General features: G+C 40.6%; 1 protein-coding gene and 1 long non-coding RNA gene across 6 annotated transcripts in view; one reads left to right on the top strand and one right to left on the bottom strand.

Moving 5' to 3' along the window:
* The window catches only part of LOC123781428 (uncharacterized), a 31196-nt gene extending 9283 nt beyond the window's left edge, over positions 1-21913 (top strand). The window contains exons 2-4 of the long non-coding RNA XR_015722966.1: positions 8664-8822; positions 11246-11279; positions 19407-21913. This is a non-coding gene — a long non-coding RNA (uncharacterized LOC123781428). The remainder of the gene's footprint in view (positions 1-8663; positions 8823-11245; positions 11280-19406) is intronic.
* On the bottom strand, positions 1130-24832 carry PRXL2C (peroxiredoxin like 2C). 5 transcript variants are annotated; one of them, XM_087858940.1, is made up of 6 exons: positions 24503-24831; positions 24077-24145; positions 23168-23221; positions 22903-23008; positions 18228-18359; positions 1130-1392 (listed from the first exon to the last, which is right to left on the bottom strand). In XM_087858940.1, the coding sequence occupies exons 1-6, from the start codon at positions 24710-24712 to the stop codon at positions 1367-1369; spliced, it is 597 nt and encodes a 198-aa protein (XP_087715066.1). In that variant the 5' UTR covers positions 24713-24831; the 3' UTR covers positions 1130-1366. The 5 variants fall into 5 exon arrangements, with proteins under 5 accessions (XP_087715066.1, XP_087715068.1, XP_087715067.1 ...); XM_087858942.1 differs by lacking the exon at positions 1130-1392 and adding an exon at positions 8817-10709 and having other exon boundaries at positions 24503-24830; XM_087858941.1 differs by lacking the exon at positions 1130-1392 and adding an exon at positions 11374-13446 and having other exon boundaries at positions 24503-24830.
* Positions 24833-25465: the final 633 nt, after the last annotated feature.

A 25465-nucleotide genomic window follows, 5' to 3' on the forward strand; every position in this document is an offset into this window, starting at 1 on the left:
CAGGATGACAGTTTGCCTTCTTATGGGTAATTATGGACTTCGATCACTGGGTTGATTAAAGTGTTACCTGCCAGTTTCTTCCACTATAAAGGTGTAATTAATAATTTGTGGGGAGATACTTTAAGACCACAAACTTCCACCCAGTGATTTAGTACACGTTGATGATTCTGAATCAGTTGTTGCTATAATGGTACAGAGACTGGTGACTTTCTAGTTATGTTCTAAATTTATTACTTGGCATTCTTTGGAAAGAGGAGCTTTTTAAAAATATATGTATGTACATATGTATATGTGCATATGGATGGGTGGATGGATTATGGATTATTCATTTCTTGTTTTCTCTAATGGGTTATAATCCCATAGTGTCATTATGTATTTTGGTGTTCAAATTGTTCCAGATTTGACGAGTGGATGGCACTTCCTATTAGTTTCTGTGTCCTGTTGACATGTCCCCATCAATTTTTTAGTGTTTTCTTACTTTCTGGCACAAGATGTTCCAGGTTTAACTTGTCCTTTCCCTGCTCTTGCCTTCCTTCAGGAAGGTCTAGCTCTCTCCAGGGGGATCATGGTATCTAAAAAGGCCTCTGAGATCTGAGTCTGGCCTCATCTACAACTTCTGCGGTTCCTTCATTGCCTTGCGTGCTCAGCCACATACCCTCCCAGAGTCCCCAAAGTGCCGTGCTCCTCTATACTCTTGCACTCTCTGTGCCCTCTTTCTGGAGGCCCTAACCACCACTTTTCTGTGTGGCTAATTCTTACTCCTTTTCACAGCTATTCAAGTGTTAACTGACATGTGGTCTTCTCAGACCACCTTAGAATCCCACCCTGACCTGTGCTCCTGGCAGCATGAACTCTGTGACCCCTCTCACATGGTAGGAAAGTACCATCTCATTGTTTTTGTTTTGTTTTTAAATAACATTTCTTTTTTTTTTTTTAAGTAATCTCTACACCCAGCGTGGAGGCTCAGACTCACAACCCTGAGATTAAGAGTCCCACGCTCTACCCATCTCGTTGTTTTAATTTACGTTTGCCCGATTACCCGCGTGAGCATATTTGCTGTGTGCGAAATAGAAAATAATACTGTTCAAGAGAACATGAGAAGTGGCATTATAAAGCAATGAGGTTGATATTCTTTTTTTTTTTTTTTTAAGATTTTATTTATTTATTTGACAGAGATAGAGACAGCCAGTGAGAGAGGGAACACAGGCAGGGGGAGTGGGAGAGGAAGGAGCAGGCTCCCAGTGGAGGAGCCTGATGTGGGGCTCGATCCCATAACGCCGGGATCACGCCCTGAGCCGAAGGCAGACGCTTAACGACTGAGCCACCCAGGCGCCCCGAGGTTGATATTCTTTGCTGCACTGCGTTTTTAGTTGAGTCTTCTGTAAGTATCAACTACGTAGAGAAGGTTGTAATACATTGACAATTTGATTATTACTTATAAAAATAACTATTTATTAAATAGATAACACATCCACCTGGCTCAAATGTCAATATTTTTGTATCCAGGTATAGTCAACGCATATACAAGCTCACATCTGTTATCATATACTCTGTGAGTAGTTCACTTGTATATCTTAAAACAAAATGACAGAAGCAAATTTACAGAATGAATTTTATGATTTTTAATGGAGATGTGTGTGATTACACTGTAGCATATAGATTCTAAGTCAGTATTAGAATAATTTCTCAACGGGGTGCCTGGGTGGCCTGGGTGGCCTGGGTGGCATCGGGCTTTCTGCTCAGCAGAGACTCTGCTTCTCCCTCCTCCTCTGCCCCTCCCCTTGCTCCTTCTGTCTGTCTCACTCACTCTGCCTCGCAAACAAAATCTTTAAAAAAAAGAATAACATTAATAAATGAATATGTTTTCTTTCCTTAAAAAAGTAGCAGAAAGATGCTTAAATTATTTCTGTTTAGTCACAGGTCTCTTTGCCAGAATGTTTCTAGTACTGTATTTTATTTTCCTAATTACACAACATACATAGATCATTGTTTCCAATATGGTTTTTTTATTGAGGTATAATTGATATGCATTATATTAGTTTCAGGTGTACAATATAATGATTTGATATTTGTATATATTACAGAATGGTCACCACTATAAGTCCAGTTAACATCTGTCACCATACATAGTTACAAAATTTGTTTTTCTTAGTTTTTTTTTAACCTTTTTTTTAAGATTTTATTAATTTATTTGATAGAGAGAGTGAGAGAATGAGAGAGAAGAGAGAGCACAAACAGGTGGAAGGGCAGAGGAAGAAGGAGAAGCAGACTGACTCTCCTCTGAGCTGGGAGCCTGATGTGGGGCTCGATCCCAGGACCCCAGGGTCATGAACTGAGCCAAAGGCAGATGCTTCACCGACTGAGCCACCCAGGCGCCCCTAAAATTTGTTTTTGTCGTAATGAGAATTTTCAAGATCCACTCTCAGCTACTGTCAAATACGCAGTAAGGCGGGTGCCTGGGTGGCTCAATTGGTTAAGCGGTAACTCCTGATTGCTGTTTGTCATGATCTCAGGGCTGTGAGATGGAGAATCAAGCTCCATGTGGAGCCCCACCTCCAGCCCTTTGTTGGGCTCTGTACTGGGCGTGGAGCCTGTGATTCTTTTTCTCCCTCTGTCCCTCCCCCTTCTCTTGCCCCTCTCTAAAAGAAATACGTAGTAAGGTATTATTTAAAGATTTTATTTATTAATTATTTTAGAGCGAGAGAGTGCGGGGGGGGGCGGGTAGGGAAGGGTGGAGTGAGAGGCAGAGGGAGAGGGACAAGCAGACTCCACACTGAGCATGGAACCGAGGTGGGGCTCGGTCCCCTGACCAAGATCATGCCCTGAGCCGAAATCAAGAGTCAGGAAGGTATTATTAACTAGAGTCATCAAGCTGGACATTACATTCCCATGACTTATTTATTTTCAAACTGGAAATTGTACTTTTTGAGCCACTTCACCCATTTTGCCTACCCAGGCCACAGGCAGCCGCCTACTCTCTGTACTCATGACCTTGGTTTTGTTTTGTTTTTAGATTCTACATATAAGTGAGAGAATGCAGTATTTATCTTTTTTTTTAATCTAACCTATTTCACTTAGTATAATGCCTCCAAGGTCCATCCATATTAACAGCAAAGGGCAAGATTTCATTCCTTTTATGGCTACATAAGGTCCCATCGTGTGTGTGCATGTATGTGTACGCACGCACACGCGCACGCACACGCGCACGCACGCACACGCTCGCACACGCGCACGCTCGCACACGCATGCATTTGCTTTATCCGTTCATCCTCTGATGGTGGACACTTAGTTTGCTTCCTTGTCTTAACTGTTGTAATAATGCTGCAGTGTGCACAAAGGTGCAGATATCTTTTTGAGTTTGTGTTTTCATTTTTTTTGGGGGGGGGGTAAACATTCGGAAGTGCAATCGCTGGATCTTATTGTAGCTCTACTTTCAATTCTTTGAAGAACCTCCATATTCCATACTGTTTTCCAGAGTGGCCGCACCAGTTACATTCTCACCAGCAGTACTGGAGAGTTGCCTTTTCTCCACATCCTTGCCAACACTTGTTCTTTCTTGTCTGTTTTATTTTAGCCGTCCTGACGGTGTGAGGTGACGCCTCATTGTGGCTTTGATCTGCATCTCCCTGATGATCAGGGATACTGAGCATCTCTTCATGTACCCGTTGTCCATCTGTTTGTCTTCTTTGGAAAAATGTCTCCAGTATATTTTTTATTATTTTTTTTCAATTTTGTCTTTTAAGTAATCTCTACATCCAACGTGGGGTTCGAACTTACAACCTTGAGATCAAGAGTCATATGCTCTACCAACGAACCAGCCAGGTGTCCCTCTAATACTTTTTTGTTTTTTTGCTTGTTTGTTTTAGTATTAGTTTCAGGGGTAGAATTTAGTGATTCATCACTTGTATATCACGCCCAGTGCTCATTATAACAAGTGCCCTTCTTAACGCCCATCACCCATTTACCCCATCCCCCTACCCACCTCCTCTCCCCCAACCCTCAGTTTGTTCTGTAGTTAAGAATGTCTTACGGTTTGCCTCCCTCTCTGTTTTTATCTTATTTTGTTTTTCCTTCCCTTCCCCTATGTTCATCTGTTGTTTCTTAAATTCCACATATGAGTGAGATCATATGATGTCTTTCTCTAACTGACTTATTTCACTTAGCATTATACTCTCTAGCTCCATTCATGTTGTTGCAAATGGCAAGATTTCATACTTTTGATGGCTGAGTAATACTCCGTTCATCAGTCAATGGACATTTGGGCTCTTTCCATATTTCGGCTATTGTGGACATTGTTGCTATAAACATCGGGGTGCATGTGCCCCTTCAAATCACTATTTTTGTAGCCTTTGGATAAATATCTAGTAGTGCAATTGCTGGGTTGTAGGGTAGTTCCATTTTTAATGTTTTGAGGAACCTCCATACTGTTTTCCAGACTGTCTGCACCAGTTTGCATTCCCACCAACAGTGTAAGAGGGTTCCCCTTTCTCTGCATCCTTGCCAACATCTGTTGTTTCCTGAGTTGTTAATCCTCCACTACATTTTTGAAAGCATTTTCTTTTGCTTTGTTTTCCTTTTGTGTGGCACACAGCATTAATTCACAGGAGGCCCTCATACTTGCCAATACAGCCATGAGCAACAAAATATCAAGATAGGAGCTTTCAGTCTAGAAAAATGGAGAGGAAAGTGTCCTGGTTTAAGCACAAACAATGATCAATGTTTGTGCTTCTGAGAGATGTATGCATGTTCTTGGAATTATGAAGCTATTCTTTATTTACATCAAGTTAGTAAATACATTCATATGTGGCATTTTAAGTCTTTAGGAGTCAAAGTCTGGAAATGTCAGTGATTACAGGCTGCTCTTAGAGTAAAGTTAAATAACAGAGCTGGAATGATTTCTAAAGAAATCTTAAAAATACTCTGAGTGCTTACCTATTTTTAAAAATGGCATATAAGAAGATTGGCGTAATATTAAAACTAATTTTCCAGAAACAAGTTTTACTTCCATAAGAGCTTTGATCAAATACCTCATCATGATGAATAAGGCTAATTACACTTGTGGTTCTTGTGAGCTGTTTTTAAAACTTCATGTGCAAACCTCTGAGCACTCCAGTCTCCTGCCTTCCCCCCCAGACCTTCAAATCACTGTGAGGTTTTCTGCACCTGCAGAGGGTCGTTTATCATTTACTACCCTATTCTGTTAGCTGCTCTGATACTCCTCCTGCCTTCCCTAAATATATTCTGAATGATTAAAGCCCAAGATTCTGCTGTGTCTGTCCTTTAAATCTCCCATAATACCTAACACATAATCGGCCCTGGAAAACATCTTTTCCCTGATTATCAGACCACATCACTGTAAGGCAGTGCTGCGGCACGGATCCCAAACAAGAAAGACACCCTGTGTTGCTGTTCTGGGTGGGGACTGAATGTACAGCTTAGTAGACCTACGGGCTTTAAAGGTGTAGAAATTGCTTTTCCACTTTCCGTGTATAAATGTAAAACTCTCAGGGCGCCTGGGTGGCTCAGTCGGTTAAGCATCTGCCTTTGGCTCAGGCCATAATCCCACAGTCCTGGGATTGAGCTTGGAGGTGGCTCCCTGCTCAATGGAAGGCCTGTTTCTCCCTCTCCCTCTGCCATTCCCCCCTCCCATTGCCCCCCACTAGTGCTCGCGCGCGGTCTCTCTCTCTCTCTCTCTCTCTCGCTATCGTTCTCTCTCAAATAAAATCTTTAAAAAAAAAAAGTAAAACTGTGGACTGCCCTCTCTTTCAGCATTTATGCTGTAAAGGCAATTATTGGACAATAAGGTATATCCCAATTAATACATCTACAAAACAGGCTACCATATATTTGTATGTGTGTGTATGTGTGCATATGTGTACACAGAGACATATATATTCTATTTTCAAGTACTGTGCACCATGTAAGAATACAGAAGGTACTGGGGCGCCTGTGTGGCTCAGTCAGTTAAGCTGCAGCCTTTGGCTCAGGTCATGTGGGATCAAGCCCCATGGTGGGCTCCCTGCTCCGTGGAGAGTCTGCTTTTCCCTCTCCCTCTGTCCCTCACCCCCTGCTCATGCTCTCTCTCTCTCCCTCAAATAAATAAATAGAATCTTTAAAAAAAGAAAAGAATACAAAAGGTACAAAGAATGATGCAACAGATACCCATGTACCCAACTACACCACTTAAGAAATGGAAGTTTTGCCAACCCGGCCAAATCCCCTTTCTGCGCATTCTAATCACCGCCACCTTCATTCCCCCAAAGATATTCATTCTCCCTAATTTGCTATTTATCACTGCCTTGCATTTCTTTAAAACTGTAAGACGTATGTAGGCATCCTTAAGAGTGTGTACTTCTTAAAACTTTACTCCATAATTAATTCATCTACTCTCCTGGTAATAGACATTTAGGGTGTCTCCAGTTTATAGCTGTGACAAACAATGTTGTGGATATTTTTGTGCTTTTCATCTGCTTTATATAAGACTGACTCTAGAGCTTTACCTGTTTTCCATTTTACTAGGTATTGCTAAATTGCTCTGTAAATCGTTTCTCCAGTGTACGTTCTGTCTGTGTGAGAATACGTGACTCTATCCTCAACACTTGGTATTGTCATACTTTTTATTTTTTGCCAAACTCCTGACTATAAATTCGTATATCACTGTGGATTTAATTTGCAAGTCCTTAATTACTAGTGAATGTGGACATTTTTTCATATGTTTATTTATTTATTTATGAGATCTTTCCCTATGAATTTGTAGTTGTGTACTGAAGAACATGGTCCCCCCAGAAGAGGTCTGGACTTGGCCCTTAGCTTTTTAGAGATAATCTCTAAACCCTTGGAATGTCACTCTGGATAGGAGTGGCTTTGCCTGAGGTCATGCCAGACAGACTAGTGATATTGTGATTTGAAAAATAGTGGTTTACAAATATTACACTAATGTATTTGTCTCTTTCTGTGGATAAGTAAATATCCCAGCACCACTTATTAATTAATGCTCTATCCTTTTTCCAGCTGTCTGAAGCATATGTCAAGTATCTGTATGTGTTTGTCTGTTTCTGAGCGTCCTATTCTGCCCCGTTCCTCTCTCTCTGTATATATATACATACGCCCTGCCAGCGTCATACCGTATGTGTCTGTCTCTGAGTGTCCTATTCTGCCCCGTTCCTCTCTCTCTGTATATATACATACGCCCTGCCAGCGTCATACCATCTTAATTGCTGTGGCTTTATTCTTCGGTTTGATTTCTCATAGAACCGCTACTTCTTGCCTTTTGTTCTTCAGGAATGTCTTAGCTTTTGCTCTTCTACATAAATTTTAGAACAAGCGTTCAAGTTCCAGTGAAAAACTTGGTAAGGATTCTGTTAGGAATCCGTAGATCAATTTCGGAAAAGCTAACATTTTTAGGATACTGAGAATTCTTCCCATGAATACATTATCTCTGCATTTATCTAATCTTTTAAACATTTCTTTAATAAAGATATATAATTTTCTTTTTTTTTTTTTTCAAGATTTTATTTATTTGGCAGAGAGAAGGAGACACGGACACAAGCAGGGAGTGTGGGAGAGGGGAGAAGCAGGCTTCCCGCTGAGCAGGGAGCCAGTGCAGGGCTCATCCCAGGATCCCAGGATCAGGACCCCAGGCGAAGGCAGACGCTTAACGACTGAGCCACCCAGGCGCCCCAGAGATATATAATTTTCTTATAAAGGGTTAATATGTTAGATTTATTCATGGGTGCCTTATAAGTTTTATTGTTGCCATAAATGATTTTAAATCAGGTTTCCTGTTTACTAAGGGTTTATAGTAATGCAAACCAATTTTGAATATTGCTCTTATATCCAGCAACTTATCTTATTAATTCTAAGAATCTGTCTTTAGATTCTTTTTGGTTTTCTATGTAGACAATCATGGCATATATGATAAAGGAGAGTTTTAGTTCTTCTTTTCTAAATCTTATACCTTTTGTTTGTTTCGTTGTGGTTTTGCACTGGCTAGGACTCCTATAATGTTAAAAACTAGCAGTAATAGCGGGCACTCTTATCATATTCCTTTTTATAAAGAAATAGTTACAATATTTTTCCATTAAATATGATAAATGTTGAAGGTTTTTGGCAGACAGCTTTGATCAGATTAAGGAAATTTCCTTTAATTCCTAGATTGCTTAAGGTTTAAGTATAAACAGATGCTAAATTTTATGTTTTTTCTGCTTTGAAATAACTATACACATATTTTTCCTTCCTTAAATGTGTTATTTTAATTATTTTAAATTATTACCGTATTATTATTTTAATTTTTACTGTAAAACCAAATTCACATTTCAGGGATAAGCCCTACTTACTTTATTGTGGTAAATTAAATATTTTATTAATGTTTGATTCTGTTTGCGGATATACAATTTAGGAATTTTCCATTTATTTATGGGAGAGTCCAACTTATAATTTTCCGTTCTTATATTATCTTAGTCTGATTGAAGTAAAACAAGGTAAAATTAGCCTCATTTTCTCTTCTCAGAAAGTTTAGATAAGATTGGAAGTATCTTTACTTCCTTAAAAATTTGGTTAAAAAAATTGGTAGAATTCAAATTCTTGTAAAACCTTCTTGATCTGCTATTTTCTTTGTGGGAAGGAACTACTGATTTTCTTCTTTTTTTTTTCTTTTCATAAAGGTTTTACTTCTAAGTAATCTCTACAACCAACGTGGGGCTCGAACTCACAACCCCAAGGTCAAGAGTCACGTGCTCTGCAGACTAAGCCAGCCAGGTGCCCCTGGATCTGCTGATTTTCAACTGCTGATTCAATTTTTAAATGGTTCTGAGGCTATATAGGTATTGTACTTCTTAAGACTTTTGAAAAGTTATTTAAATAAAACATTTTCTCTGAATTTCAAATTTATTAGCATAAGGTGTTCAGAATGTTTTTATATTTTAATCTCTGCTTTCTGTCCCTTTATTTCTAATATTTGTGCTTTCTTTTTCCCTCATCAGTTTTGCCACAGGTTTGTCTACTTTATTATCAAATTTAGCCTGTGGAATTATCCCATTATTTCTCTGTCTTCTAGTTAATTAATTGACTTCTTTTCTTAGCTCCTTTCATTTTTTCATATGGGGTTAGTTTGCTGGTTCTTAACATTGAACACTTAGTCAATTAATTTCCAGCCCTCTTTTCTTTTCTAATATGAGAGTTTAAGGGTATAAGTTTACATTAAAATACCATTCTTGAAGAACTCCACAAAGTATTGTCATTATTCAGTTCTAATTCTTCACACCCATGGCATTTTCTTTGTCCCATGAATTTTTAGTGTTTTCTTTTTTTTAATTAAAAATGTCTATAGACTTTCTCTGGTTTTGGTATTGATTTCTGATATAGTTGCATTGTGATACAAAACATGGTCTGTATAAACATGAGTTTTCGAAATTGAGCTATACTTAAAGGATACTATGTGGTTAATGTTTCATATGTTCTTGAGAAAGGATAGATTTTTTAACAATAAGTTTTACATTTGTTCATTAAACCAAGTTTATTATTTGCATTGTTCAACTGTTCTTTCTTTTTTTAAAAGATTTTATTTATTTTTGTAAGAGAGAGAGCAAGCACACATGCACTCGAGGTGGAGGGGCAGAGGGAGAAGCAGACTCCCCGCTGAGCAGGGAGCCTGATGTGGGACTCTAGACCAGGACCCTGGGATGACTTTAGCCAAAGGCAGATGCTTAACTGACTGGGCCACCCAGGTGCCCTATTCTTTATTACTATTTTATTTATTTGCTTTATCCATCAATGAAGATTATCACTAAGGTGGCTACATAATTTATGGTCCAAACAGAATATCTGAGAGTGAAAGAAGTGTGAAAATATTTGTGATTATTTTTTTAAGGTTTTTTTTTTTCATTGGCAAAATACACTGATATATAATGGGCATTCTGTTTAATATGCATGGATACTTAGTAAAGATGGGGAAGGAAAGGAAAATAGAGGGAGATAGTGTTTGCAGTTTACCAGTAAATACTCATTCCAGGATTTTACCAAAAGGGCAAAACCAAGGCAATCCAGAGAAGAACAGTGAACAGAATGACGTGCTGTCGTGACCATTTTAGAATTTTTTCTGTGAACCATTTCAGACACTTCTGGCCCAAAAGTTGAAAGTCTGAGAAGAGTGACCTTACCTGACATGCTTATTAATTGCTTGAGGAAGGCAGCATGGAACCCTGAAGGCGTCTAAGAATATTTCCCGATCAGGTCTACAGTCATTCTCCACATCCAGCCACCTACCAGTTCCCACTACACAGTCTCTAAGACTCTCTTACACCTGCACTGTTGCCCCCTGTAGACAGCTGCTTCCTGATTCAGGCCTGTGCCATCCGTCCCACTGGGGCCCCCGCAGTGGCCTCTGAGCCTGTGCCCCTCCTCACTCACTGCTCCCCACACCTGCCAGGTTAACCCCCTGGAGCTACATCTGTCCCATGTCATTCCATCCTGAAAGGCTCCTGATTTCTTTCTGACCACATCACATCCAGAGCTCCGTCAGGTGTGCACGGCCCTCTGTCATTTCTTCCTGCCTCTCCACTCAGTCTTTATGTGCCAGCCACAGCCTCTCGGGGGGTGCTTCTCCTTGCTATGTGACTTCTGTGACAGACTGTGGCCTGCACAGCAAGACACCATCATCTTTTCGGGATTCCCTGCAGCTTCTTTTGCTCTCCCCAGCTAGATTATAGCTCCTGAAAGACAAGAACCATTTTTATGTTAGACTGTGTCTTCCAAACACCCAGCATAGTGCTGAGTGCAGAAAGCAGTCTCACTTATTAATAATAAGAGGTGTGACCTATGAAATTTGTCTTCTACATGTTTAAAAATTGGTAAATGTCAAAACTACAGTTATTACTTCACACCCATTAGAATGGCTATTTTTTTTTTAAGGATTTTATTTATTTGACAGAGACAGAGACAGCCAGCGAGAGAGGGAACACAAGCAGGGGGAGTGGGAGAGGAAGAAGCAGGCTCCCAGCAGAGGAGCCTGATGTGGGGCTCGATCCCAGGACTCCGGGATCATGCCCTGGGCCGAAGGCAGATGCTCAACGACTGAGCCACCCCAGGTGCCCCAAGTCTTTGTCCCTCTTGAAATAAGTTGGCCATTTTTTTTTTATTGTTTGGAATAACTGGCTTATTGTTTCATTGATTTTTTCTATTGTTTTCCTATTTTAAATGTCATTGCTATTTGCTCTTATCTTTATTATTCTTTTCCTTGTTTCTGTAGGCTGATTTTACTCTTCCTTTTCCAGTTTCTAGAGGTAAGAATTTAATTATTTATTTTAGGGCTTACCTTTTTTCAAATTTGAGCATTTTGTTTTTCAGTTGTATTGCTAATTTTATTTTGAGATCCAATTATACATTTTTTTTTAAGATTTTATTTATTTATTTGACAGAGACAGCCAGCAAGAGAGGGAACACAAGCAGGGGGAGTGGGAGAGGGAGAAGCAGGCTCCCAGCGGAGGAGCCTGATGTGGGGCTTGATCCCAGAACGCCGGGATCACGCCCTGAGTCGAAGGCAGATGCTTAATGACTGCGCCACCCAGGAGCCCCATAGAATGGCTATTATAAAAAAAAAAATAGGGGCACCTGGCTGGCTCAGTAGAGCATGCAACTCTTGATCTCTGAGTTGTGAGTTCGAGCCCCATGTTGGATGTAGAGATTACTTAAAATAAATAACAAACTAAATAAACATCTAAAAAAAAATAGAAACAAGTTGGTGAGGATATAGAGAAATTGGAACCCTTGTACATTGCTGGCAGGACATAAAATGGTGCAGCTGCTATGGGAAACAAACAGTATGGTGGTTCCTTAAACACAGAATGCCCGTATTATCCAGCATTCCACTCCTGGGTATATACACAAAAGAACTGAAAACAGGGACTCAAACGGATATTTGCACACGAAGGTTGACAGCAGTATTATTCACAATAGCCCAAAGGTAGAAATAACCTAAATGTCTGTTGAGGGAATGAATGGATAAATAAAATGTGTATACATACAATGGAATATAATTTAGCCTTAAAAAGGAATGAGATTCTGGTACATGCTACAACACGGATGAACCTTGAAGACTTCATGCTAAGTGAAATCACACAGACATAAAGGGATAAATATTATATGACTCTACTTATATGAGGTTCCTAGAGTCATCAAATTATACAGTCAGAAAGTTGGAACAGTGATTACCAGGGGCTATGGGGAGGGAGCAATGAGAGGTATTATTTAATGGGTACAGAGTTTCGGTAAGACATGATGACAAAATTCTGGAGATGGATAGTGGTGATGGTTGCATAATACTGTGAATATACTTAATGTCACTGAACTGTACACTTAAAAATGGTTAAAATGGTAAATTTTAATGTATATTTTACCACAATAAAAAATGTTTTTAAAAATTTGCTTAACTATGATATCTATTTTGACTGACAGCTTGGACACAATTATAAATTATACGTATATACAACAAATTCCAGGTATACTCTGCTGTATAGGCTTTTAAATTTAGTATGAACATTATTTTTATCACAATAAGTTACCAAATTTATATAATACTGATACAAAACTGGCATCTTGTAACTATTTTCAAAGTTTTCTGCTAATAGTAAGCCAGCATATGAATAGCTGCCACTCCACTTTTTATATGCGTACAAGAAAACTTGGAATTGAAAATGAGCAAAATTAATTTAAAAGAACTCTGTTCTAAATGAAAAACTAGGGGCACCTGGCTGGCTCAGTCAGTAGAGCACATGACTCTTGATCTCAGGGTCCTGAGTTCAAGCCCCATGTTGGGCATGGAGCCTACTTAAATAAATAAATATATGAAAGCTAATTTTTCACAGAATGCTGTGTAAATGTACCTTCTGCAACTGCGTATCTTTATTTTCTGGAAGACTATTCTTAAAATAACTAGTAACTTTGGAGTAGATGATGTTGCTTCTTTAGAAAGCTTGTCTCTCAGTTTTACATGGTCCATGTTATTACTCTGACCCCAGTGGTATATGGTAATATAAATAAGCATTTTATGCAGCTTATCAATCTTCTTGAGAGACCAAAACATTTGCTTTTTAAATTAAACATGCACTTTCATTTTATTAAATTGTCGTTGCCTCAGTGGTTCATTGTAGAAGCCTTACAACACTTCCTCCCTGGGCTCCTTGGTCCATGGATGGATCTGACTGTGGTGCAGTTGTAGTTCTCAGGAGCCCCAGGAAGTCTCAGGTCTCAGGCATAGGTCACAGGCCGTACTTCACGCGGTGGTCTTAGTTTTAACTCTCTACTGCACAAGGCCCTTGCGTTGGCCAAGGAACATTCCTGGGATGAGCACAGACCTCAGAGCAGCCCACAGCTTCAGGGCATGGTCATCAGCCCTTTTCTGCTTCTGCTTTTGGCCCTGGTGATTTCCTCACTTTCTTATTAAAAGTTCAGCTTAAAGAAAAAAAGACGTTTCTTCTCTGTGAAATGGGCATGATGATGATGTCAATTCCATAGCGCTACTGTGTGTTGAGCACTTGGAATACTACCTGGCCAATAATTAGCACCATAAAAGTGCTAGATGGTATTCTTCTAATATATTTCTATGTATTATTGTAGGAAGGTTTTTCAGAACTTTGAGTCTAGTACATTATTGGGTACCGAGCATGTTTATATATTTCACAGTACCTCTGAGAAATGATCTTTGTATTGGGGCACCTGCGTGGCGCAGTCGGTTAGGCAGCCAACTCTTGATTTCTGCTCAGGTCATGATCTCGGGGTTGTGGGATTGAGCCCCTCATCGGGCTCTGTGCTCAGTGTAGAATCTGCTTGTCCCTCTTCCTCTACTCCTCTCCCCCCAAATCAATCAATCATTTTTTTAAAAAACATTTTTTGTATTAAATATGTTTGTTTGGGTCGGCAGTTTACCACTGCACTCTTTGTATAACTGTTTCTCCCTGAAGCCACATAAAGAACATTTATGTATCTTAGAAAATGTGCTATATATTTATAAATATATAAAGTTTTGTATAAGCTATGATTTAGCAGTTTTAAATCTAAAATCAGCAACAGGATCTGGGTCACCAGTCCTTCCTTACTATAAAAAAACAGCAGCACAAAATTGCTTAAGTTTAAATTTCATGAGAAATTTCATTTTTATTGATTAAAAATATGATTATTTATGTATATATACACAAACATACATTAAAATATTTGGATACTTGAAATATATTTGTGTGTGAACTTATATACTTGATATAAAAGTTTATAAGTTGAAAGCAGTATATACTTGCTAATAATTACCAGATTTTTATCTTACTGTACTTTTCATCAGAATTTCTGGGACACTTCCCAACTAAACCTATTAATATTCTAGAAAAATAAAAGATGACAACAAAACACTAAATAAAAGCAATCCGGCAACAAAACCGGTATACATTTAAGTTACAAAGGGTTTTTTTTTGTTTTTTTGTTTTTTTAGTTTAAACGATTCTTAAAATTCTTTCAAAAAGCACACTGAAGCATATTTTAAATACATATCTTAAAGACATAAGACATTTTTTGCTCCTTTTACTCCTCCCTGCAAAAATCTTAGTGAAATGGGTAGTGGGTGTGTGGTACAAGATGCTATGAATACAGGCTATGCAGAAGGTTTGGCTTGCTGTATTTCCTCTGAGTAAAGCAATGCAGATAGAGACATGTGGACAGCAGCCTATATAAATGCAACTGTGTGGAACTTATTATGTAGCAATATATTCTTCATATAATTTTTTTTTAAGATTTTATTTATTTATTTGACAGAGAGACAGCCAGAGAGAGAGAGAACACAAGCAGGGGGAGTGGGAGAGGAAGAAGCAGGCTCATAGCGGAAGAGCCTGATGTGGGGCTCGATCCCAGGACCCCGGGATCACACCCTGAGCCGAAGGCAGACGCTTAACGACTGAGCCACCCAGGCGCCCCTTCTTCATATAATTTTTAAAGAACTTTTTCTGGACAAAAAAATGAATTATGCTCATTATAGAATAGTTCGGAGATAAAGAAAAGCATGGAAAAGAAGATAAAGACACCTGTAATCCTACCACATAGAGGTACCTACTGGCAAAATTCTGGTGTGTTTATTTCCTATCTTTTTTCCTAAGCATACAAAAATATAAACATATAAAAATGATCATATCATTTACGGAATTTGATATCCTGCTTTTTTCACTGGATACAATGGTGGTGAGTTGCTTACCTTTCTGTTTATATGTTCTTCAAAAGAATTTATTATTTTAATGGCCAACAGAATAATGTAAATAAAGAATGGTATTTCTAATTTTATAGCTTTTAAAGTTTTATATAAATAAAATTTTATTTTACATAAAACTTTAAAAGCTATAGAATTATAAATGTATGTCACATTTTTGACAACTGACGCCTCCCAGCATGCAATAACTGGTATGTGGTCGCTTCCTGTTTTCATAACTCCTCAAAGGCTGGGAAAAGCCAACAAGTTAGATGCTGCACAAGGATACCATACTCTGAACATTTCAGGTCATATCCCAAGGGTCCATTTGAAAGTGACAACAGTCTATACCATCACACATGGATAACTGAAGGTCTGCTTGTAAAGTACACATGCTTAACTCCTACAAGCTGTAAAACAGAGTTGATGGGTTTGTGATCCAACCTATTTCTATCACGGTGTATAAAATGGATGTTGTTACCTAGAAGAGAGTAAGAATAAAAGGCAAAGGTTGGCATATAGTATTATTCATTAAATTTATTGCTTATTAGAATCAAGGAATCTTTTCAACTTTTAATTAGTCTAAAGGGAAAAATTAATTGCCTGGAGTTCATAATATTCTCTATATAATGCCCTAATAATTTTTAATTAAAGTAATAAAGCATGACGAGGATTATGGTTAAATAAGAATACTTAATGTTTTATGAGATCCAAGGGGAAAGATTCTTAAATTATAACCTCTATTAGGTTTTATTAGATGTAATTAAATAAAATGTCCTGTCAGGCAGAATATGGAACTAGCATAAATATCAAGCTGGAAAATCACATCTGTTTCTTAAATGTAATAATGGAATAAATCACTTGCTTCAAAAAAAAAAAATTCACTGCCAAACACTGATTTAATAGGCTATCTGCATTATAACCATAGACCAAAAGAGGCTGAAACATCAGGGCACTGAGACAGTCCGTTATAACACACTTAGATGTTCACAATCCTTTTATCTGCTCAAACTAAAAAGTCATAATTTATAGGCCTAGGGTCTTTTTTACTTTGATTCTTGGATTCAAGACCAGAATTTTAACTTAAAACATAAGATTAAGTAAATATTATAAGAGGTGTGTTTTTGGGCGCCTGGGTGACAGTCGGTTACGCATCTGCATCGCTTCTCGGCTTTTTGGCCAACATCAAGTGCGGTTAGGCATCTGCCTTCAGCTCAGGTCATGATCCCAGAGTCCCGGAATCAAGCCCCACAGCAGGGAGCCTGCTTCTCCCTCCCTCTGCCTGCTGCTCTCCCTGCTTGTGCTCTGTCAAATAAATAAATTCTTAAAAAAAAGGGGGGGGGCTTATTTTCTGCATTGTACTTACCTGCTGTCTACAGTAATCACTGTAGATTTAATATCGTAAATTGGCTTATTTTCAAAGAAGGCAAAATGAAATACAGGTTTAACCACAAAAAGCTTCTATAAATAAGTAAACCCAGCTCTTTCCTTAGAGGAGCTACATTTCTTCCAGCAGGTAGTATCAAAATATTCTTCTTACTATGTAAGTTGGCAGACAAATGATGCTCTCTGTGTGCTCGTCACTCTTACACACCTGAACATGTGGTCAAATGATGCTGAGATGTGGAAATTAGGGTCTCAAAACTGGTCTGAAGGTGGAAACAAGCCATCCAACAATATGGCTCAAGGTCATTCAGGGCTAATCTAGAGGACTAATTGTCATAAAACAGGGCTTCTCTTTTTTTCCAGTCTAACTGGTATAAATTCACAAGAGAGGGAAAGAGATTAAATTACAGGTTTTAGCTAGCTAAAGTGCTCCATCTGCAGAAAGCCAAAAAGCCATAATGCTGGGTCAAAAGCCTCCTTCTAAAGACTTTTATTAGACGTGTGGAGTTTATTAAAGTAAATGTTAATTTTGTAACTCTTAGAAGCTATGCTCGCTAATGTGGACAATTTTAAAGAGGAAGAAGAACCCAGAAAATCTATTTACACTTTAGTGATTTACACTGTTATATGTGAGTGCCTGTGCCTGACTACAATACTTGACCATGGTAGAGATCCAACATTTAACCATTTAGCAGTGTGGAGCCAAAGAAATTTCAGGTGGTCCAAAGTGATCAATAAAGCTATTAATACTATGTGGCTTATAGTAATTGTTACTGAATGAGCTGTCTCTGGAGCTGACTTGCTTTCTGACACTGAGCAAATCTTCTAGCCTTGTTAGATGTAAGTAACTGGATGGATTCTTGTATTGAGGGGAAAAAAAAAAAGACGACAGACTTGATGGTTTGTTCTATGTGGAAATGTTCAGTTCCATGAACTTTTAAAAAACAGATTTATTTATTTTAGAGAGACAGCACGTGAGTGTGGGAGGGGAAAGGGAGAGAAAGAGAGAGGATCTCAAACAGCCTCCCTGCTGAGTGCAGCCCACACAGGGCTCCATCTCACGACCCTGAGATTACGACCTGAGCTGAAATCAAGTATCTGGCGCTTAACCAACTGAGTCGGCCAGGTGCCCCTCTCTTCCATGAACTTTTTAAAAAAGATTTATTTATTTATTTTAGAGAGGTGAGGAGGGGCAGAGGGAGAGGGAGACAAGCAGACTCCCCGCTGAGCATGGAGCCTGACATGGGGCTCAATCCCAGGACCCTGAGATCTGCATGACCTGAGCTGAAATCAAGTGTCTGACACACAACCGGTGCCCCTCTTCTGTGAACTTTTTAAACAGTTTTGTAGACATATACAATTCACCAAACCACCCTGACTTTCCTGTCCCAAATACCTGAAATCACTCAGGCACAGAATGATGAGCACATTACATCCAGTAAACAGACACCAAAACACACAGAAGCCTTTGAAAACAACGGTGACCCCTCCAAGCACAGAACTGTGACCATCACAGCATCAAATTGCCATTTTTACATGGTATCTATTTTATAAAGAAACTATGTGGCCTCCTAACTTCTAAAAGGTACAAAAAGTGCCAGTGGATCTGGGCTTTGATCCTTACCTGGACCTAAGATGAGGGTTCCACCTTGCTGAGCAGGGTCTCCTTGAAAATCAAAAAGAGGGCCAGTCACTGCCCTCCACAGGCTCCGAATGCTTCCTGAGAGTATATTTGATTTTATATGGGGGCTCTTTCCTGAAATATTGGGAATTGTCTTTAGATATTATCATTTTATATTCAATTAGATATCAGAAGCTAATGTTAGTGCTTCTGTAAAACATTCTTTTTTTTGAAGTACAGTTGACACACAACGTACATCAGTTTTGGCTGTAAAGTAGTGACGCCACAGCTCTGTACCTGGGCCAGGCTCGCTGCAGGTGTGGCTGCCATCCGTCATCATGCAAGGCTACTACCACACCACTGACCGTATTCCCTGTGTTGTACCTTTCATCTCCATGACTTACTCACTCCATGACTGGACGCCTGTACCTCCCACTCCCCTTCACCCATTTTTGCCCATTCCCCTTAAAATATTCTCTTCTCGTGTGTTATCTTACGTTCAACTTGTCTTCTTTTCTTCCTTCAAAGAAAGGTTTCTCAGTCTTTCACTACTGACATGTTGGACTGCGGCGTCTTCGTCCAGTGCAACACAGGGTGTTGAGCGCCATCACCGTCCCGCACACCCACTAGATGCCACAGTGCCATCCACTAAGTTGTGACAAACCAAAAATGTCTCCAGATAACGCCAAATGCACCCTGCTTGACAACTACTACTTTAAAGAAGTGATGATCTACCCCAATCATCCGCCGCAGAAGAATGTCCGCTACAGACTTCTCAAACTGAGAGTGCTTCCCCCATCTTTTTTTTTTTTTTTAAAGATTTTCAGTAATCTCCATACCCAACATGGGGCTCGAACTCACAACCCCAAGATCAAGAGTCACAGGCTGTACTGACTGAGCCAGCCAGGTGCCGTTAATGCTTTCCCTTTTAATACATCGTTTACCCTCTGTTTAATCTCTCACCTACTAATACGTAACTACAGTCCTTTTCAAGAGACACTGTGGCACAGACTACCATATCCTCATCAAAACCCATTTCCTCTTTCTGGGCCCGCAGCTAAACTACATTTCCAGTCTTCCTGGCAGTTCGTTACGGCCACGTGACTACGTTCTAACCCGTGAGTAAAATGATACGGGCCACTTCCAGGCCAGCTCCTTAAATCCTCCATGTTCCTTCTACAGTCTTGGAAGCCCTGGGATGAAAATGACAGAGCCACGAGACGAAAGGGGCCTGGATCCGTCCGCCTGTGTTCCTGTCTGTATTGCTGCTCGGAGGAAAGGCATCTGAGGAGATACACCCATCTTGAACAGAAAAGAACTCCCCGCTACCGTGCTGTGCTGAGACGTCGGGAGCTGTCTGCGGCAACAGCTACCCCAGCTGCCTCTCCATCTCTCCTTGGCTGTCAGCTTTTCCATCTCCTTTCCCACAGTGACTAATACTTCACTTCCGCTCCCTCTGAGCAAGGGACCCGCTCTCTTTACCCTTCTTGTAACGTATCTTTCTCCTATCCCTGCCTTGTATGTCTTGCTTTTGGCTTTTTATTTTGACAGTTATGCTGCCTTTAACCTGCCTCAATCCTTAGTATTTCCAGACACCTATCATTTCCCTTCCTCCGACTCTTCTGTTTCTTTCACGTTTTTATTATGATGGACATTTATCTTATGAAGAAACAAATACAGGCCCATTAGCTTAGAGAAATGAGTAAAAGACTAAATTGTACTATTTCCTAGGATTCTATGTCTAAAATAAATATTCAGAAATCCAAACTATCTCTTCATGTCCAAAGAAGGGGTCGTTTAATATTTCTGAAATTTTAGAAATTCAATTGAAGGAGATTCCGTGACCTAGAATTTAACAATCTTTGCTTCAAACGAAATCTAATTTTACCCACATGAATTTAGTTCTTATGTATAAAACTCCTGTTTTTCAGTCTTTTTTTTTTTTTTTAAAAGAAGATTTTATTTATTTGACAGAGAGGCAGTGAGAGAGGGAACACAAGCAGAGGGAGTGGGCGAGGGAGAAGCAGGCTTCCTGCTGAGCAGGGAGCCCGACGTGGGGCTCAATCCCAAACCCGAGCCGAAAACAGACGCTTAACGACTGAGCCACCCAGGTGCCCCATGTTTTTCAGTCTTCTACAAACCCATTACTCCCTGGCATTGAAGGGCTTTATTTTCTTATTCTTTGTCTTTATAAAATGTCCATTAATTTAAAATGATTATTACATTTTTTAGTGTCTTAATCTTCAAGTAGGACTATTCCGAGACTGATTCTGAGATGTCTGCAATTTTTTCAGAGAGGAAATTTTAAAACATGATTTTATGAGAAAATAATATTTTCTGGTTGGAAATACAGTACTTTAACACAGGTCACAGGAGTTTAAAAGGTTTGAATATACATCCTCTAATAATTATAAGCATATATTTTGTTTAGAATTCACCTGTTTTCTTTGCAGTTCTGTATTTTTATTGTGCCGATGACCAGTGAGGTGCTACTCAGGTGAAACTCACAGTTTAGACCTCAAGTGCTAAATGAGAAACAACCTGCACATGCCGGGACTATTACAACACAAACAGTCTACCAGTAAGTAAGGCTCACAATGTATACACTGCAATTTCCTATACCAGGGAGAAAAAGGAAAGAGCACACTCTGTGTTTATGCCAGCTCATCATTAGTTTTAATAAAGTTTAGGTTGCTTTCCTTAAAAACGTCAGTAAAGGGAACGTGTCAACTCCATGTCATAAATAGCTCCCGACCCTTCCCCTCTTCTCCATCTCCACTTCCAGGCCTGTCATTTCTTTCTAGCCTATTACTACAACCTACTACGACTGTATCACTGGCGCTGGTTTGGTGAGTTCCAATTACTCATCCACACTGGACACATGACTATCACTTTGCCACTTCAAACGCTGGTAGGACACCCCCACTCCTCCAGAACAAATCCAAACTCCTTGGCATGTCACCACAGACTCGGCCTGAATTAGCCGCAACCTGTCCCTTGGCTCACACCACCAGTTCCCCAACTGGCTAGACTCCGGCCTGACACAGCGACCTGCACTTCTCCAACAGTCACAGTTTTTCATGCCTGTGTGCCTTTGCATGTGCCTCCTGTGAGCAGCACCCTTCCCCAGCCTCACTTCACCCAGCTAACTCCCTTAACAGTGGCCTTAGATGACACCTCCTTTGAAAAGCCTTCCCAGATTCTTCTCTCCCCTCGTAGTTCCGGCATAGGTATTCCCAGTACGTGCTCTCTATTACAAGCCCTTAAATTATATTGTCATCAGCTGTTTGCTTCTGTCTCCCAGAAGAGAGTATGAGTTTCACGATGGCAGGGGCTGCTTATCACTGTCCTCCTGGGAGCTTCCAACAAAGTGGGGATTACAGACAAGAGCTCAACAATATTTGCTGAGAATGAATGATTTGAGTTCTCTAAACTGGCGTTTCAGAAGCCACTTTTTCTACCTAATACACACAGAAACAGTTCACCTAAAGCTAACGAAGCTCTGTTAAATAACAAAGAACTGCATTAAAGGCAGGGAATGTGGCCCATATAAAGACAAACCCTCAAACTCTTCAACTAACTACACTATCTGGCCACCGTAAGGGCACTAATAGAGTATATGACAAAGTACAAGGTGCTATCCAAGTACAATGAGGGAAGGGAAGGAATAACTTCTGCCGGGGGGGCGGGGGGGGGCTATTAAAAGCCCCTTTGACTTGGGCTTCAAATGAAAACTAAGATTTCATCAATTAAAGAACTTAAAGTATTCAAAGCCACAGTGTTAAGGTAAGAAAATATATTGACTCAAGCAATATTTAATTACATTTCAATACATTTAATTACAAAAGTAAAATGTATTCATTGTTAAAAATACAAAGGCCACTTTGCTAACTTCCATACCTTAGAGTAAGCATGGCAATATCTTTTATTTTTTTTTTTATTATTTTTTTTAATAATGATTTTTTATTATATTATGTTAGTCACCATACAGTACATCCCCGGTTTTCGATGTAAGGCTCGATGATTCATTAGTTGCGTATAACACCCAGCGCACCATGCAGTACGTGCCCTCCTTACTACCCATCACCGGTCTATCCCATTCCCCCATCCCCCTCCCCTCTGAGGCCCTCAGTTTGTTTCTCATAGTCCATAGTCTCTCATGTTTCATTCCCCCTTCTGATTACCCCCCCTTTCTTTATCCCTTTCTTCCCCTACTGATCATCCTAGTTCTTATGTTCCATAGATGAGAGAAATCATATGATAGTTGTCTTTCTCTGCTTGACTTATTTCACTTAGCATTATCTCCTCCAGTGCCGTCCATGTTGTAGCAAATGTTGAGAACTCATTCTTTCTGATATGGCAATATCTTTTAAATTCTTTTTCATTACACACACACACACATACTCTCAATCTTTAAGAAAATGGTTTTTATTTCCACAAAAATAGAATCATACCAAAAACACTGTTCTGCAACTTGCTTTTTTCATTCATAGCCTTCTATGTCATTACACCCAGGAAATGAATCTTTGAGGGTCTGGTGTATCTGGCCCACTTACTAGAATCATAAAAATGCTTTTTATGCCTGATTCATGAATTTACCATTTGCTTCCCTATGCATACATACACAAATATGAAAATGTACCATTAGCGTTTTCTGATAAGACGTGTCATGTCTTACCTGAGGAGGCAATTTCTTCACCTCTTTTCATTCCCAATTTTTTATAAATTTCTCTCTCAGGATCAACATAGATTTCATGAGAATACCCAGTCAGTTTGCAGAAAGGCTAAAAAAAAAATTTGGAATTTGTATAAGTAAAAATGAGAGAAAAGTAATGATAACCTACCTTTATTTTAGCAAATTTAACCTACACTTCATGGTTCAAATAATTTTTATGTCTGAAACAGATTAAATTTGTTAGTTTCTCAATTTCTGATATATTTACCTCGATATGATGGTAGGATGACTGTCCAATCACTATTAGGGTGACATCTGCTTCCTTTCGGAGAAAAAAGGGACAGGTACATATTACCAGAAATTATATATGTTTTACAAAACTTCCCCTGTCCAACTCTTTTGTTCCATTCTAATGCCACCTATAGGCTTCTAGAAGAATGGAATAAACAGCAAAATTGTGTGAGTCAAAGCAAAGCAATGTATGCTAAAATGTTCAGTTAATTCAGTCGATATCTTGCTACGAACTTCAAAATAATATAGTCAATAATTCTCAAAAAAATTCTCTATGCTCCCCCCAAAGGCGTACACTATAAAAGAATAAAAATTACTTAAGTAGGGTTAATCAGTTTTATTTTTTCACATCCCAATTAATAAGGCCTGATGAAAACATTTTAGTTTTATAAAGGTTGTCCAATTCCTTCACTCAGAAGCTCACCTGGGGACAAATGTGTATGTGCCTGAAAAAGAACATGTGTATGTGGTTGTCACAGGAATGTGGAAGGTACATCCTAACATACACAAATTTTAACCTTTAAGATATATTAGTATTTTCCTATAATGAGTGATTATTTGGAATGTTATTTAAAAATACGGGAAATAAAATATTAATAATTTCTAGCATTCGTGCTTTTGGTCATTCTCATTCAACGTTTGCAAATAGGTTACTCACATCAAAATTATTATAGTTAGTACGTTTATAAGCAGGCAGTGGCGAATAAAGTAGGACAGAAAGAGATCTCTAACGTCTCCCTCTCTTTTGAAGGTGCTGGCGAGATGTGTGGGAAAGTGGTAATCTGGGTTTGCGGGGGTCTGTGGCGGAGAGCGTCGCACTCGGCCCCTCACCCCATCGGGCTTCTTGGACATGACAAGCGTTGCTGCTCACGCTCGGGGCACTTACTTGTAAAAAACTCTTGGGGATTTTGGCCAGATCTTCTACGTATTCCTTGCAAATGTAACACAGGAAATGCTGAAATCCCAACATGGCAAAAAGGACAAGTTAGCAATTCCCTCCGGCTTCAGACAAGACCAAGAACTTCGTTACGCGTGACGCTAAGGAACGCCGCTCCGAGCGCGTGGAGAAAGGCAGGACGGGCGCCCGAGGGGGGGTGAAGCGGGGCCGCACCCACGCCCTCAGGCCTCCTCGTTTGCGGGGAAAACGGACTCGGCTCGGCAACGGGACGGGCCAGGCCCAGCGGGACCGCACTCCCGGGCGCTGGACCTTTCCAAGGACCCGGTGTCCCCCCCAGCCGAAGGTGCGGGGGCGACCTCCACCCCAGCCTGCCGGCCAAGTCCCTCCTCTGGCCGCCCCGCTGCCCGCGCTCACCCGCACGAAGACTACGACAGCCCGGCGCTCCCGGAACAGCGCGCCGAACGGCACCTGCCTTCCGGAGGCGTCCAGCACCGGCAGCTCGGCCACCGCTGCGGCCAGGGGTTGCCCGCGCTCGGGGCCGCTCGGGACTGCGGCTGGGGCGGCGCGGCCGCTGACCTGCCGCGTAACCGGGGCGACGGCGGGGTCGGCCACGACGCCCTGCATCTGTCCGCCCGGGTTCGCACCCCCTGTGCCCAAGCGGACCGCAGAGGTTAGGCGAGCTGGTTCGCGGCCGACGTGGGCGCGTGCGGCGGGGCGATTCGGGAGGAGCACAGGACGCAGGGCGGGGCGGAATGGGGGCGGAGCGGGGCGGGACGCAGGGGGCGGAGCTGCGTGGGGTCCTTACAGGCCCGGCCGAGCTTCGCCGTGTTGGGGCGGGGCGAAATCTGGGCGGGGCGCAAGCCGGGAGGGGCGGAGCAGAATGCGGGGTGGGGCGGGGCACCATCCGGGAGGGGCGGAGCAGAATGCGGGGTGGGGCGGGGCGCCACCCGGGAGGGGCGGGGCGGAGCGCAAGGAACTTTGCTGAGCCGGGTTAAGTACCGCCGGGGCGCTGGGTAGTGGTCCTGGTTGACGGTTCTGTGCGAGCACTGGTGTACATACCATGGACATTTTAAACATGCCCCCAAATTGAAAGAATTGTACAGTGAACACTCCTGTATTGACCATTTAGTTGCTACCAATAATTTTTACTCTGTCATTTTTCTATGGATTTCTCCACACTTGAATGAGTTATTCCTGATTGTCCGCCTCTGTTATTCACGCCCCTATGAAAATATGGGACATTTTCATCACTGGAGAAAACTCCTTTAGTTCCCACTCTGTGTGTGTGTGTGTGTGAGAGAGAGAGAGAGAGAGAGAGAGAGAGAGTTATTTAAATATTTTTGTATTAAGTCTTGGAACAAAGTATCACAGACAACG

This window comes from Ursus americanus, chromosome 34, assembly GCF_024610735.1.
Source record: "Ursus americanus isolate L20-20 chromosome 34, mUrsAme1.1.p, whole genome shotgun sequence".
Classification (NCBI taxonomy): Eukaryota; Metazoa; Chordata; class Mammalia; order Carnivora; family Ursidae; genus Ursus; species Ursus americanus.